General features: G+C 41.2%; 1 protein-coding gene across 1 annotated transcript in view; it reads right to left on the bottom strand.

The window, feature by feature from the left end:
* LOC138953075 (uncharacterized) overlaps window positions 1-12,292 on the bottom strand; it is a 45,259-nt gene extending 32,967 nt beyond the window's left edge. The window contains exons 1-3 of the mRNA XM_070324851.1: window positions 12,086-12,292; window positions 10,536-10,644; window positions 3,944-4,056 (exon numbers count right to left, since the gene is read on the bottom strand). Of these exons, the coding sequence (XP_070180952.1) occupies window positions 3,944-4,056; window positions 10,536-10,644; window positions 12,086-12,214 (351 nt within the window). The 5' untranslated portion in view covers window positions 12,215-12,292. The remainder of the gene's footprint in view (window positions 1-3,943; window positions 4,057-10,535; window positions 10,645-12,085) is intronic.
* Between the last annotated feature and the right edge of the window lie 4,127 nt (window positions 12,293-16,419).

Here is a 16,419-nt window from a genome sequence, read left to right as displayed (position 1 = left end):
GTAGTACTGTTGTTGTGTGAACTTTTTCTGTTCTAGTTTTTGTTTCACCCCTGTGCATGTTTTTGGCTTCAGCAGTGTTTTAGCTGTCGGCAACAGCGTTCTCGTTCTGCGGCCAAATAGTCTCTGTGATGGAGATGTTTGCACTTTCTCTGATGGTATGTTTCTAAGTTCCAGCAGTGCTAAGTATGCATCTGACTGATCTTCAGCACACTTTTTCATGAGATCTTTGACTGTTTTGACAGTGTTTTCAGCTTTACCGTTTGACTGTGGGTAACCTGGAGAACTCGTGACATGTTCAAATCCCCACTGATTAGCAAATGTCCTGAACTCTGAACCCTGGAAAGGCGGTCCATTGTCAGAAACAAGCCGCTCTGGTATGCCATGCCTGGCAAAGTGTGCTTTCAGCTTGTAAATCACCTCCTTGTCCGTCTTCTTGTCAAGACGATCAACTTCAAAGAAGTCAGAGTAGTAGTCTACTACCACAAGATAGTCATTCCCCCTGCATTCCATGAGATCAGTAGCCACATATTGCCATGGGCGTTCTGGAATGGGATGACTGATGCTTGGTTCCTTGGGCTGCGCCTTTTGGAACGTTTGACACGGTTCACACTGTGAGAGAAACCGTTCCATGTCCTTCGCCATGTTGACCCAATACACCACCTCTCGAGCTCTCCTCAAACAACCTTGTAGGCCTGTATGACTCTTATGAAGCAACTGCATGATTCTCTGCTTCATGCCCTCAGGAACAACAATCCTTTCAGCTTTGAATACGAGGCCGTTCTGAACTGACAACTCCTCTCGGAAGGGAAAATACACCTGTAGCCTCAATGGAACACTCCTTTTGTCCTCTGGCCATCCCCCTTGTATCACTCTCTTGAGATGACACAGATTTTCATCTTCTGTTGTCATCTTCTGAAGTTCCTGCAATGTTGACTCACACACTGAAATGTATGAAGCCATCTGAATGTCTTCCACCTCTTTTTCAAGGTCTGTCTGAAAAATTGCCTCCTTTTCCACCTTGCCTTTGCCCCCACTGGACTTGTGAACCGCCCTACTGAGAGCATCAGCTAACCACATCTCTGAGCCCTTCTTGTAGACTACCGTGTAGTCAAACCTTTGAGTTCTCATCAGCATGCGTTGTAGCCGCTTCGGCGCGCTCAGCAGACTTTTCTGGTGTATCGGAATCAATGGTTTGTGGTCTGACTCGACCTCCACCTGTCGTCCAAAACAATAGCGTTCGAAACGCTCCAAACCAAACACTATCGCCAACATCTCCTTTTCAATCTGCGCATAGTGTCGTTCTGTTTCAGTCAACGCTCGTGACGCAAAATGTACCGGTTGACCATCGGTCATCAGGCAAGCACCAAGACCAAACTCTGAAGCATCACACTGAAGAGTCGTCTTCCCCTCAGAACTGAAATATCTGAGAACTGGTGGTTCAGACAGCATTGCTTTGATCTCGTCAAGTGCTTTGGTGTGGTCCTCATTCCATCTGAACAGGACGTTCTTTTTGACTAGTTCTCGCAATGGCGCGGCTTTCTCAGACAACTGCGGCGCAAACTTTTGCAGATAGCCAACCATACCCAACAGACGCTGTACATCAGCCTTGTCCTCGGGTTGTCGAAATGAGTTGATTGCATCAACTTTCTTCGGATCAACTTTCAACCCCTCTTTCGAGATCACGTGACCCAGGTACGATATCTCTGTCTTCTTCAATTCAACCTTCTGCTTGTTCAGCTTGACGTTCTTCTCACGACAACGCTGCAACAGACTTTGGACGTTTCGATCATGATCAACTGAGGCCTCTTCATCTGTATCACCCTTGCCCCAGACAATGATGTCATCATGTACGGCAAAAACTCCGGGCAAACCCTGAACTGCCTCGTCCATTCGACGTTGGAATTCTTCTGGCGCCACTGAAATTCCGAAAGGCATGCGCAGCCAACGAAATTTTCCTTCAGGTGTCTCAAACGTAGTGAGCAAACTGCTCTCTTCATCCAGGTGAACATGCCAAAACCCATTCCGTGCGTCAAAATGACTGAAATAACGCGCACCCTGAAGCTCACCAAGTACGTCGTCTATCGTTTTCATGGGGTAGTCATTGCGTTTGAGCGCTTTGTTCAATGGTTTTGGGTCAAGGCAGAGACGTACTGACCCATTGGGTTTCATGGTAACAACAACGCTACTAACCCAGTCTGTTGGACTGTGTACTGGTGTTATGACGCCTAGTGCTTGCAGCCTGTCAAGCTCTTTTTTGACTTTGTCGCGAATTGCGAGTGGCCATTTTCTGCATGGTAGTTTGACAGGTGGAACTGTGCTGTCTGTCTGTATGTGTAACACACCCTGAAGATCACCTAGCTCCCCTTCAAAAACGTCATCAAACTGCCCCAAAACTGACTGATCAACCACTGCAATGTTTTCTGTGACCACTTTAATCAGCTCCATTGCCTGCACTGCTCTGAATCCCAAAATTGGTTTGGATTCCCCTTGCACTACTTGGAACCTGACCTTGTACACTTGTTTGTTTTTGGGATTTGTTACCTTCATGATCTTTTCCCCCAGTGGCCTTACCTCCCGCTCATCATACATGCGCAGCTTTTTGTTTGACCTGTCAAGCGACTTGAGTGTTTTGTCCCCTGTGACCTTAGTGTATGTGCTTGTTGACATGCAGTTTGTGCTTGCACCACTGTCGAGCTGGAATGAAATTTCAACCTTGTTGATCATCATTTTGGCATGCACTGCATTCTCACTTCCACCCACATGCAACACATCAAGGTCAACATTATCATCATCATCATCACACAACACATCATCACAATCATGACATTGACAAGTGTTCATTTGTTTCTTTTCTGTCTTCAAACAGACAGTCGCAAAATGGTTCGGACCCCCACACCGTCGACAGGTCTTCTTGTACGCCGGGCATTGTTCTTTCACCTGCGCATGCTTGCGCCCACAAAACTTACAGTCCACCTGTGTTGCACCTGCCTTTGGTGCCTTTTTGGTCGTCACACCTTTTCTTCCTGAAAAATCACACACTTTATGAACTTCCTCCCCAGTGGATGACATGTCCTTGGCTCGTGTTGATGTGATATCATACAAACGCACAATGTCAATGGCCTTCTGCAGGTCAAGATCCTTCTCCTCCAGAAGTTTCCTTCTGATTTCATCACTGCAGATGCCTGCCACCAGTCTGTCCCTGATGAGACGGTCCTCCATCTGCCCAAAACGACAATTCTTTGCCAAAGTACGAAGCACAGTCACATACGTGTTGACACTCTCATCTTCCTTTTGAGCTCTCTGGTTAAATTTGTAAGTCTCATAGGTCTCATTCGTCTGCACTACACAGAACTGCTCAAACTTCTCCAACACTTTCTCAATGTTATGCCTGTGCGTGGGATCGTCAAACTTCCATGTCTCTACCAACTCTGCCGCATCCTCACCTGCGACAGTGAGAAACACTGCCGTTTGAAACTCGGACTTTTCTTCACTCAACCGTGACGCAATCGAATAATTCACCCACTGCCTTTTCCACTTCTTCCACTGAGACTCCAAATTGTCTTTCGCCGTGTGGAAATCTAAACTCCCCGGCGGTTTCAGTCCCGCTCCCGAAAACCGTTTATCACGAGTAAGCTCCCTTTGAGCTTGCTCGGCGTTTTCTGCCATGTTTCGCAAGTTTGAATACAGTTTTAAACACTAATGAAGAAGCTGACACCATGTAACGTTAGTGCATGTCTGTAACAAACCTCTCACACTGGACAATGTCAACAAAGACGGTATTGGAGTTTCTCTTGACTCTGGTTTATTCCACGACACAGCGTCGCCATGCTCCTCGCATGCGCCCCCTATGCATGACGGTCACACAACGTCTTATTAGCCAAAACCAAGCCAATATCGTATCAAAAGTGTTGCACCCTATCGAAACTATAAACACTTGACTTACATTCTTAACGCATTGATCGGGCAAGCTGGCATGATTGTTGTGGGGTATGTGGTCCAGAAGCAGGCAGGATTCCTCACTGTCCACACTGTGTAGGCTCACACGGAATGGGGAATCTGAAACAACACGTTTCAAGTGGTTTGAGTACAACTACAATAGCATCAGTCTTTACTTCTAACTTTGTAAATTATCTAAGTTCTTATAACTTTGTAAATGATCTAATATTGTTTTAATTTCATCTTAATTTTACTTCATTTTAAGACCAGGCAAAACAAAATAACAAACACTGAAACAGAGGAATTAAGTTACACACAGAAGCAGAGAAAGCGGAAACATAAATTTCTTACGCACATTACTGAGAATAAAAAAGAAGACACTGACACAGAGAGACATGTAAATGAACAGAAAAGCACTGCGGTTTAATGCCCAGTCATCAACAGGGGATGAGTACTGATAACGACAGACAGTGTCAGACAAGTAACTGATGCATGCTGACTTGATCGTCATCTCAATGTTAAGATGAAACACACAGTTATACAAACAGATCTACACACCTACACTACAGGAAGCTGGACAAAAAAAGGAAACAATCTTTCTAAAAAAAAAAGCAACAACAACAAAAAACTGAAATAATTTTGTCGGTGCATTCTTAAATTCTCAAGCTTTTGGGAGTTGACACAACAAATTGCCACCACTATCTCCTTAAGAGTTACAGACGCCACTACAAGTTTACACTGCCATGGCCTCCAAGCCTTATCTGTGCAAATCAAGGAAAGGCCAGTCCATTACACAGCTAATTCACAATCCACTACCCTCCCAGACTTATCAGCGTTGGCACTATAGGGGTGAAAGGAACAAGGTGGCAAATTGCGGGGCCAAGGGAGGGAAGCCCTTCAAAGGGGCTCTATCTCTTTTTGACAGGGCTGACGCAGACGAAAGGGAGACGAAAGAGAAACTAAAAAGTTATTGAACAGTCACAGTGTGAACAGCTGTTTCCTGATTCAAAGTGGTTCCCATTTGCGTACTCCACCAGAAACTTCACATTTTCTAATAAAAATAACAAAATCGTTACTACCTGTCAACCCCCCTTTCACTATTAGATGTCTTCGCTAAATAAAAACAACACTTTTTAATTAAACCAGCTGTTTGATGTCAATCATTTGCACAGCAAATGAACAGTGATGTTGATTATTTTAAAGACTAGAACACAATGATCGAGAAGCATTAACCCAACCACTATATCTATCTTTTTTCTGAATTGCAAGCAAGCTAGTTTGTTTCATGTAAAACAAAAGCATAATAGGAAGATGAGTCATCATATTTTCCTTTAAAGAGAGGAAAATGCTGAGGAGTTCTCAATGAACATAATGTAATGTATTGCTGGTAGAGCCATTAGTAGGCATTACCCATGACAATGACAATGAAAAATACCACACAAAAAAACATTAGAGATACATGTGTTTATCGCCATTTTGGATGTTGAACCGATCTGTTCCTTCTCTAAAAGACATTATCCATGAACAAACTGACCGTTCGCACCCACAGAGCACTGACAGCAGAAAAAGTACTTATAAAACTGAGCAAAACCCCCACTGGGCCAAACAAATCCACAACCATTCTACCACCCCAGTCCTACCCACAGACTTCAAGTAACCAGGTCCTCTCTCAAATAAAGATCTTATCCACAATACTTATATAATACATGAAGTATTGCAGTCTAGACAACTTTTTGTTTCACAAGCAAAAATGTTCAATGACTCTAACATTCATTGTGAAATGAAGACCTCAAACTACAGTAACTAGGTTTGTGGGCAGGAACTGGGAGCTTAAGGTTCCGTGTAAGTTGTAACTCAACCACATTTCATTTAAATTTATAAGAAAATTAACTTTATCAAACTCAGCTTATACTGGTAAGCAAACTGTATGGCGCAGCTTACCACTCAGAAAAATGCAGACTCAGGTGATCTGACTATTGCAGATGCAATCAAGACTTTTTGCAATAAGGTATGTGATATTTTTTTTTACAAACGACCTGCACATTTTTTTTTACTGTGATTATTTTTTTAATTCCTTGTCTTTGTGAAGAGGGCATTGAAAACCTGGTCTGTTAATAGTTCATGCACATGTGCGCAGACATGTGTGTGTGTGTGTGTGTGTGTGTGTGTGTGTGTGTGTGTGTGTGTGTGTGTACGTGTGTGTCACTGTGTGTGGGTGCCCACACCCAGATTAGTGCGTTTCACTTTCAGAAATCAAAAGATATAATCATCAAATTTAAGTCAGCATTTTCTATACTGATGCAGGGCCGGACTAGGCGAAGAGGAGGGGGGGGGTTGCCAGTGGTGGCCCAGGGGGATGTCCCCCCTGGCGGCAGGGGCGGATCAGTTCATTTTATGACTGGTTTTTTTTCAAAAGTATATTGTGAAGATATGGGTGTGAAGGCGCGAAGCGCCGAGCCGACGGCGCGAAGCGCCTAGCTTGCTAGGGGGGTCCGGGGGCATGCCCCCCCGGAAAATTTTGAAAAAAAGGATGCAAAATGGTGCAATCTGGTGCATTCTGAGGATGATCATTACCAGTTTCAGGCAGCAGATTTTGTCACTGATTAATACCCCAAAAATTGAAACTCAATGTAAAATAAAGAAATGCATACCTCATTCAATATTTTTATTTTTTGGCTGGGGGGGGGGGTCCGGAAACCCTAGAACCCACCCCCCCCCTCGTTGTGGGGGTCAGGGGGCGAAGCCCCCTGAAGCTGACGGGTAGGTCATATTCTGAGATAGGAAAATGGTCGCTCCTTGCATGAAACGGCATAAAATAAGCAATAATAAAAAAATAAATAAATAAGTAAGGTACATGTTTAGGCTAGGGGGGGGGGGTTGCGCAACCCCCATAACCCCCCCGGTAGTCCGGCCCTGTGATGCAAAATCTGAGATGGTACAAAATAGCATGAGTTAGGGTGTGTACTAAGTTCCAGTATTTTAGATGTACACACGTCAGTTAGACTTAAATATCACAGTTTTTTAAACTGCCATTTTTCTTCAATGACGAATGGTAATTGTCACCCTATGGCATTCTAAATTGCCAATTATAATATCAACGGATGAAACTACTGAAAATCCGGTAAAAATATAGTATGGCCAAACAAAAATATATGTTGGTTTAAGGTTTGTTTGTTTGTTTGTTTGTTTGTTTGCTTAACGCCCAGCCGACCACGAAGGGCCATATCAGGGCGGTTTGGTTTAGGGTAACATGACCAAAAAAAAATAGTCATTTTTTTTTTAAATTTTATTTTTTATTTTTAGTTCTCGGTTTGGATCGCAAAATGTGCCAGAGGTTGTTTTTTGTGTGATTTTTTTGAGAAATAAAAAATAAAAGTTTTAGGGTCGGCGGAAAAAATAGAATCAGTCGGGTTACCCTAAATTAACACATATTTTTGATTGGCCTATGATAAATGACCACATCTTTTGATTAAAACTTGTGCATATATAGTGTCCGAGAACATATTTGGCAACATTTGGTCAGAGTAGATTACCTGCTGACACTGAAACTGTTGCTCTCTAAATTTATAAGAAAAAGAAAACAAACGAACAAGAAAAAACACAAAGATGTGAAGCTTTCCTTACGGTTCACATGTTTAGAATTAGAATTTAGATATATATAACTATTTAAAGACAACAAAAACTTTAAAAATGAAAGTATGTGCATTCATACTCAAGACATCCTTGCTAATTATCATCAACACTCTTTCTGCAATCAAAGTCAAACTCATGGATGCTAGTACTACATATATGGCCCAAAGTCAGAATAGGTGTCCATTTTTGTGACATACAAAATCAATTTTAAAAATGAACATTTTCTTTGTTTTGAAAATAGAGATGTATTTTAGAGCATAAATACGCAAGGAACAGCTATGATTTAAGAAAACTTATGTTTGATCACTTCACAGATTCAGGTTTAAAAGTTTGCAGGAGTTCATAACTTCACACCGTCACAAAATTTAGACTTGTTAAATCATTGTTGCTACATGTATTGGGTCTGTTTTAGACATCTGAGCAAATTGCTACAGCAAATTACTTTGCATTTCAAGCAAGTTAAACTTGTTTTGGCCACGCATGATGCAGATGTGAACTCCATTAATGGGAAGTTCATAACTTCACATAATTTACTTTTATTGGTATAATAAATTTAATTTATACAGGCAGGAAACAATTTGTTTTGTTTTTTAATCTGAAAAAGGTGAGCTGGAACATGAAGGTAATTTTTGAAGATGAAGTGTGGAGAAGATTTTTTGGTTATCTGTATTATTCATAGAAATTAATATTGTCACAATTTTTTCACAGCAAATATTGGCATAAGTTATCATTAAATCTACAATTTTGCTGTTTTTGTGCAAAATGTGCTTGAAAAGTACCATCAAAAGGATTTCAATACACCAAAATGTTTGTCTGACTCAAAGAGTTGGCAGAAACTGAAAGTATTTTTAGAATGTCCTAGGAGTTCATAACTTCACACCGTGACATCACAAACTATGGCTAATTCAAACCAAAGTAAGAAAGTGCATATGTCATCTTATTTTCTCTCCAGCTACTCTTTGTAATCAACATACAACTAAGTAATAAAAGTAAAACATTTGTGAAAACAAACGATAACAAAAATCATAAAATGTGAGCGTGCGCATAACTTCACAAGAATTTTTGTTATGTTGGTCTCTAGTACAGTTACTGTATAATATATTTGCAAAACAATGACAAACTGAGAACACAGAGTTATAGTATAGGCTAAAGCTGCACTTATATTACAAAATCAGATTTTAATTGCCAAAATAAAACAAATTGTTTGAAACTTGTGAAAGTTCATAACTTCACATCAATCACACATTTATACTAAAATAACTAACTAAAGTCTCTTGCAAATAATTCTAAACAACTTAATGATTTACTTAACCAAACTCAGTCATGAAAACTGTTACCGAAATCATTATTTAGTTAGTGTTTATGTCAGCTGACTGTGTGTTCATAACTTCACATCATTTATTTAACTGAAAAGCTACGTACTAAAATCTGCTGGTAAATTAAAATAAAAATGACATCAAACTGTAACAGCCTACTCTGGAGAAGAGCAGCACATCATTTGAGGTAGTGATTTAGTGTGGTAAATTAATTATTGTGTATAAATCATACTCATGGCATGTGTTCATAACTTCACACCGTGGGTCTGAGGGTCAGTTGATGTGAAGTTATGTACACCGTGCAGTCAACCCAGATTCATGCTGGAATTATCAAAATGTAATTTTGAGGCTTGATGTTCAGAAAACTTCTTACAAAATGTCCAGATAAAGTCAAATGTACTCTTTTGCTATTAACAAGGCATTATTTTAAACACGCCCTTGAAAAATGAGCTTGAGTTATGTGAAGTTATGAACTTCATGACAAAACGGCTAAGTACTTCAGAAAGAAACAGTCAGCAGCCAGTAGATTCTTTTTGTGATGAAAATCATGGTACAGTGTAATTTGGAAACTGAAAATAGTCATTTTACATATATTTTAGGTTTTGACATGAGTTAGTAACTCTCACATAAAAATAGTGCGCAAGACACAAAGAAAATGGCTAACTAAAGCATACTGCTTGACTTTAGTGACAAAAATTGCTTAGTATCTAAATCTAATGTACTTTTATATGCAAAATTGCTGTTCCACTACAACCTTAACTTTCATGGCTAGCATTTAAGGACAAAAAACACTCTCAGTGGAGATAGTAGGAAAGTTCATAACTTTCTCACAAGAATTTTTTATTTCTCAATTACTCAAACACCAATGAATGAACTTGATGCAAACTTTCAGTGTGACTGCTGCTAGTGGATCCAAATGCATTACAAAGCTAGGTGTTCCCCAACCAGTCAATTTACTCTTTTTATAAGGAAAAGGTTGGAAAGTTCATAACTCTTTTTTCACAAGAAAATCTGCACGTAAACTTCAAACTACTTTTGAACATGCAAAAACAAGTCAAACAACCCTTTTTATGTTTTATACCTCTGCAAAACATACTGTAAAATACTTTTTTACAAAAATATATCAGGTTTCAATCTTTAATTATTATTTAGAGCTGATCAGTGAACAAAAATGAAGTCTTACGGAAATAGTTATGAACTTTCTGTGAAATTTTGTCTCCCCATTTTCTGCAGGCTCACTGACAAAATTCAAAAACTTTGCTTTGTCAAAGGTACATTTGAGTTTTACTGGCTCAGTGAAAAGTCATTCATGACATTCTGTCCCATAAATATGACAGAGTAGACCATGTTTCAATATGCTGTAAGGTCATGTCACAAAAAATGGCCAAAATGTAGTGCTGCTGACTTCAGATAATGGCGACATTTTCATTAAAAACAACAACTGAGCACACAATGTTTCTCTAGGTGTGTACTTCATACTTTTTTTTACAAGTCTCATTAATCTTTACAAGGATTTTATTTTTCTTTGATGTACAAATCAGGTTAGAGCCAAGGTTGCACAGCTATTTCAGCTGTGGACACCATTTCAGACTTAAGGCCATATATATGGAATCTTCATTCTCAAATGAGGACAAATAACATTTTACTCACTCCTGTGGTACTTCGTCTCCTCAAAACGGAGAGTCAACAGACCAGGACGCACATCCAAATGTTCTGTTTCATAGCTGGCAGTCATGTTAACTGCACAGTAGCCCATGCTCTGTAAACATAGCAAAGGGAGGTAATGCATACCTGAGAAAAGCAACCTTTCAATATTTGTCCACTACATACTCTGGGAGTTGCGGAGGGGGGGTATCCATTTGGATTGTTTCCAAACCCAGTGTTTAACGTGAAAATAAATTGCAACTTAGGTAAACAACACACCACTGTAGGCCCTACCTAAATCAGTAAATGTAAATGCAGGTAGCAGGGATGTCATTAGGCGTCGGACATCGGACATATAACGATGAAAATCACCAAATGTCCGATTCACATTGCCGCATGTCGGTCAGATGTCCTATCGTTTTAGCCTGAGCGTGGTCATTGTCCGATATGTACTCCATTCCTTCGGACAGCGCGATATTCGTTAATTTTCATTTCAAGATACAAATCTTCTAAAAGACCGAACGCTCTCGTGTTCAGCTGACACTGAAGTTGTCAGTGCCGCGTGCGGATCTTTTCTTTTGTCGGGAATTCCCGAACCGTTTGCGGTATGCGCCGTTTGGGTATAACCGTCTCGGTGCAGCGCACTGATCTAAAAATAGTGGATTCTTTTTAGATCAGTGCATGCTACAGGAGTACGGGAGACAACTCCAACTGACTAAATTTGTAGTCTGCTTTTGTTTTCGATACGAGATGAAGCACTGAATTATGCCGCTGAAAAAAACTAAAGCCTGCAAAAGATCAGCATTAGATCAAACCGATCATTTTGTTTGTCAACTTTTATCCAAGTCATGCAGTATTTAATCAAAGTACGAGCTCTGAAGTTGTTCATGTTGGTTTCTTTTTTGTGGTTTCTTTGAAACTAAACAAATACAACATTATACGCACACTGTGTTGATGTATTTACTATATTATGTGTGTGTTCTACAGCGCGCACGCGCGTGGGTGTGTGTGTGTGCGTGTGTGCGCATGACTTTGGAACAATTCCATGGAATGTGTTATAAGCTGTTTGGCGCAAATTCATAATGTCCTATTACACTTTCTGAAAGCGGTCAAATGTCCTATTGATGCTGAAGAACTCAGGACATTTGTCCTATAGGTATGAATTTGTAGCAACATCCCTGAGGTAGGATATCAAATCAAATCATTAATACCTTTAATCGCAAACTTGCGCGCAAACAAACAGCGTTTTCACGCTGTACTTTTCTATGATTTCCCGTTTTCCTTTTTTCTTTGGTTACGTTCACCAATCATGCTGCTGTTGTTGTCAGTCCTTGTAAAAAGCAGTTTTCTCCCTTGCAGCACAGCCCACAGTTTCATTCAAAAAGGTTCCTTTCTGCAACTGGTTATCCCACAAACATTATCCTGACCACTCGTCTGAGCTTTCAATCGCCGATTTTACAAGCTTAACAACAAAACGGAAGTGATTAAACAAAGTAACAATATATTTGAAGATCAATGAAGTGCAAACGGAATGGAAAATGACTGCTTTTACGAACCTGATTTGTAAATGAGATGTCAGATCGAACGCTGGCCGGACGGGGGCACACGAAGCGCACATGGCTTTCTACAGACAGAAATGAGCACAAAAGCAAAGCCAAATACAATCCCATGGTGTCAGAAGACATGACAGTTTTTCACAGCTTCTGCATTTTAATAAAAGTCAGGCAATAGCTGCACACAACGCTTCCTAGCCCTGCAACCATATAAACACAACGAAAGCGGAAGTACAATTAAGTTTACCGCGCATGATCATCGACACTATCACGTGACCAGATACGAGCAGCGAAAACGAAAGTAGGTGTCACGGATTGAAATTGATTTCCCGGTGGGTTGATTTGGCATGGTAGCATCTCTTTCCACAAGCACTTTTCCCTTGAATGTTGGTGTGCGTGTATGCCCCCTTCTCCCCTACTTTATTGTGTGTATGCAGTCTCTGCCCCTCCAGGCTCGATCGTCTCAGTTCAGTCTCTCTCTCTCTCTCTCTCTCTCTCTCTCTCTTCCTCTCTCTCTCTCCGAGTCTCTCTCTCTCTCTCTCTCTCTCTCAGTCTCTCTCTCTCTCTCTCTCTCTCTCTCTCTCTCTCTCTCTCTCTCTCTCGCTCCTTGATTCAATTTTACGTCAGTCATAGTCTTAGTAACTGAAGGACAGATCGTAAGACTAAGTCAGTGCCCGGCTAATATCTTTATCCTTATGTAATAAAATATATAGCGGCGCGGCTAGATCAATCAAATCAGTCGAGTCAGTCAGTCCGGCCGGTGTGACGTTTTCATCTTTCGCCGTGTTGATATTTCGCTTCTCGGCCTCGTTGATCTAGTATAAACTCTACACTGAACAAAAACATACCCTTGGATCATGATAGTACTGATGAGCGACCTTGTGTACGGATTACATTCATGGGGCCAAATTTGTCCAACCAATTTGTTTTATTTAACTTAGAAATTTGATTCATCCTAAAATGTTTTCCTTCTTACTCAAGGGATGTAACCACTCAGTACACGTTTTCGAAGAATTCGATTTTGGGGGCCGTGAAATCTATTACATTTTACCACCAATTTTCTTCACATGCAAGAAACTGACATGCTTTTCGTCCATAAATAATTTCACTTCTTAATTTTACCAGGAAACAACATTTCAGTCTTGAGTATATGTCGAGGGGGAAATATGTACACAGGCGAAAGATGAAATCGTGACACCGGCGTCGCCGACGGGCCCAGCGGCGAAGTGTGTGCCCAGTTGCCGGTGTAACACGAAATTTGTACTCCACGAAAAATTTACCCCGGAGTAAAAATTTCGTACGAAATTCTTACTCCGAGTAAATTTTTCGTACGAGAAAAGAACTCCCCAAGGCACGAAAAAATGACTCCCTCCACGAAATTTTTACTCCCCATTTTTACATTTAGTCAAGTTTTGAATTTGACTAAATGTTTTAACGTAGAGGGGGGAATCGAGACGAGGGTCGTGGTGTATGTGCGTGTGTGTGTGTGTGTGTGTGTGTGTGTGTGTGTGTGTGTCTGTCTGTGTGTGTGTGTGTAGAGCGATTCAGACTAAACTACTGGACCGATCTTTATGAAATTTGACATGAGAGTTTCTGGGTATGATATCCCCATACGTTTTTTTCATGTTTTTGATAAATGTCTTTGATGACGTCATATCCGGCTTTTCGTGAAAGTTGAGGCGGCACTGTCACGCCCTCATTTTTCAACCAAATTGGTTGAAATTTTTGTCAAGTAATGTTCGACGAAGCCCGGACTTCGGTATTGCATTTCAGCTTGGTGGCTTAAAAATTAGTTAATGACTTTGGTCATTAAAAATCTGAAAATTGTAAAAAAAATATTTTTTTTTAAAAACGATCCAAATTTACATTCATCTTATTCTCCATCATTTGCTGATTCCAAAAACATATAAATATGTTATATTTGGATTAAAAACACGCTCTGAAAATTAAATATATAAAAATTAATATGAAAATTAAATTTTCGAAATCAATTTAAAAACACTTTCATCTTATTCCTTGTCGGTTCCTGATTCCAAAAACATATAGATATGATATGTTTGGATTAAAAACACGCTCAGAAAGTTAAAACAAAGAGAGGTACAGAAAAGCGTGCTATCCTTCTGAGCGCAACTGCTACCCCGCTCTTCTTGTCAATTTCACTGTCTTTGCCGTGAGCGGGTGACTGACGATGCTACGAGTATGCGGTCTTGCTGCGTTGCATTGCGTTCAGTTTCATTCTGTGAGTTCGACAGCTACTTGACTAAACATAATGTTGTATTTTCGCCTTACGCGACTTGTTTGTACTTCCAGTAAAAATCTCGTAGGCGAAAATGGGATACGCGCAAAGGGATAATGCCGATATGTGATCTCGCGCAAACAAATGTCGCGCTACCCTCCCTCCACCCCTTCCACCACCAAGACTAACAGGGGACAAGGGAGTATAAATTTCGTACACCTGGCATGGGAAGTTAAATTGCTCGTGTTAGGGTGAAGTAATTTATGCGTTTTTTATTCGTCAGGGGAGTAACATTTGTGTTCGAAATGTTTACTCGGAATTCACCTGTCGTGGGGAGTAACTTTCTCGTGTAATGGGGGAGTGCTTTTTTCGTAAAGGGAGTAAAAATCTCGTGGGAGTAATTTTCTCGTGTTACACCGGTCAAGTTGAGGTAGGGGCTGGGGTGGGGGTGGGGACGTGCACGCCCGAATCAGTTAGGGGTGACGGACTGAAAGTATGACCTTTGTTTTAAGTACTCAAAGTGTGGTGAATAAAATGTCAGTTGTCGGGGGCATTTCCGAGTGTTATCCGATCTCAGTGCAATTTTTCCCCAATGTCAGAATAGCTCGCGACCTGAAGAACCGACACTCAGTGAATACTGAAATGGCTCGTGTCACGCGCAGCATACACTGATAACGCTATGTATCGGTGAGTCGCAGATGGTGATACATCACACAAACTGCATATCTCGGACCCGTGTTGCACCACACTTTGAAGTAATCCCACACTTTGAAGTAAATTACTTCAAAGTGTGGGGATGTGCCTCACACTTTGAAGTAAACCCATTTTTTACTTCAAAGTGTGGGGGGATCTCAGTTTTTACTTCAAAGTGTGGGGGGATCTTCCCACACTTTGAAGTAACTTACTTCAAAGCGTGGGACTTTTGCATCGCCTGTTTGAGCCTGATGATTTTGTCAAAAAAAATGGCAAAGTCTTTTGGATGAGTGAACAGAAAAAGTGAGCGAGCCAAGAAACACAGTGATGTTTATTATCAACCCAAAGCAATGACCTATTGTTGAGTGTGATGAAAACACGTGGGACATTTTCCAGGGAGAATTGGCGTAGGCCCCTAATGGGGACATTTGGCGGGGAATTGTCGTAGTGGGGCCGTTTGGCGGGGAATTGTCGCAGTGGGGACATTTTCCAGGGAGTTTGGCGTAGTGGGGACAGTTTGGCGGGGAATTGTCGCAGTGGGGGACACTATGCGGGGAATTGTCGTAGTGGGGACATTTGGCGGGGAATTGTCGCAGTGGGGAACACTGGGCGGGGAATTGTCGTAGTGGGGACATTTGGCGACGAATCGTCGTAGATGGGCTGTTTGGCGGGGAATTGTCGCAGTGGAGGCCATTTTGCGGGGAAATGTCGTTGTGGGGACATTTTGGCGGGAATTATCGTAGCTGGGACATCTGGCGGGGAATTGTCGCAGTTGGAATATTTGGCGGGAAATTATCGCAGTTGCGGACATTTGGCGGGAAATTATCGCAGTTGCGGACATTTGGCGGGAAATTGTGACAGTGGGGACATTTTGTGGAGAAATGTCGTAGGGGGGGCTTTTTACAGTGACCCCATGCTTGTAAAATCGTGCCGAATTATCCCAATTGTTCCCAGATAGTCTCCGCATGACCCAACATGTTTTAAAATCGTCACCACGAGTTTTCGTCACACTCAACAATGGGACATTGCTTAAAGCCTGATAACAAACATCATTATGTTTCTTGGCTCGCTCACTTTTTCTGTTCACTCATCCAAAAGACTTTGCCATTTTTTTGGACAAAATCATCAGGCGATGCAAAAGTCCCACGCTTTGAAGTAAGTTACTTCAAAGTGTGGGAAGATCCCCCCACACTTTGAAGTAAAAAATGGGTTTACTTCAAAGTGTGGGGCACATCACCACACTTTGAAGTAATTTACTTCAAAGTGTGGGATTACTTCAAAGTGTGGTGCAACAGACCCGCACGAGTCAGTCGTCACGAATACCACAGCCAAAGTGAACAAAAGCAATACTGAATTAAAAGTCTCTTTGTGCGTGTAACCACCGAATAAAGCCTGGTTTGTAGCAATA

This window comes from Littorina saxatilis, linkage group LG17 (genome assembly GCF_037325665.1).
Source record: "Littorina saxatilis isolate snail1 linkage group LG17, US_GU_Lsax_2.0, whole genome shotgun sequence".
Classification (NCBI taxonomy): domain Eukaryota; kingdom Metazoa; phylum Mollusca; class Gastropoda; order Littorinimorpha; family Littorinidae; genus Littorina; species Littorina saxatilis.
The sequence above is the reverse complement of the archived record's forward strand: the minus strand, read 5'-3'. Positions and strand labels throughout refer to the sequence as shown.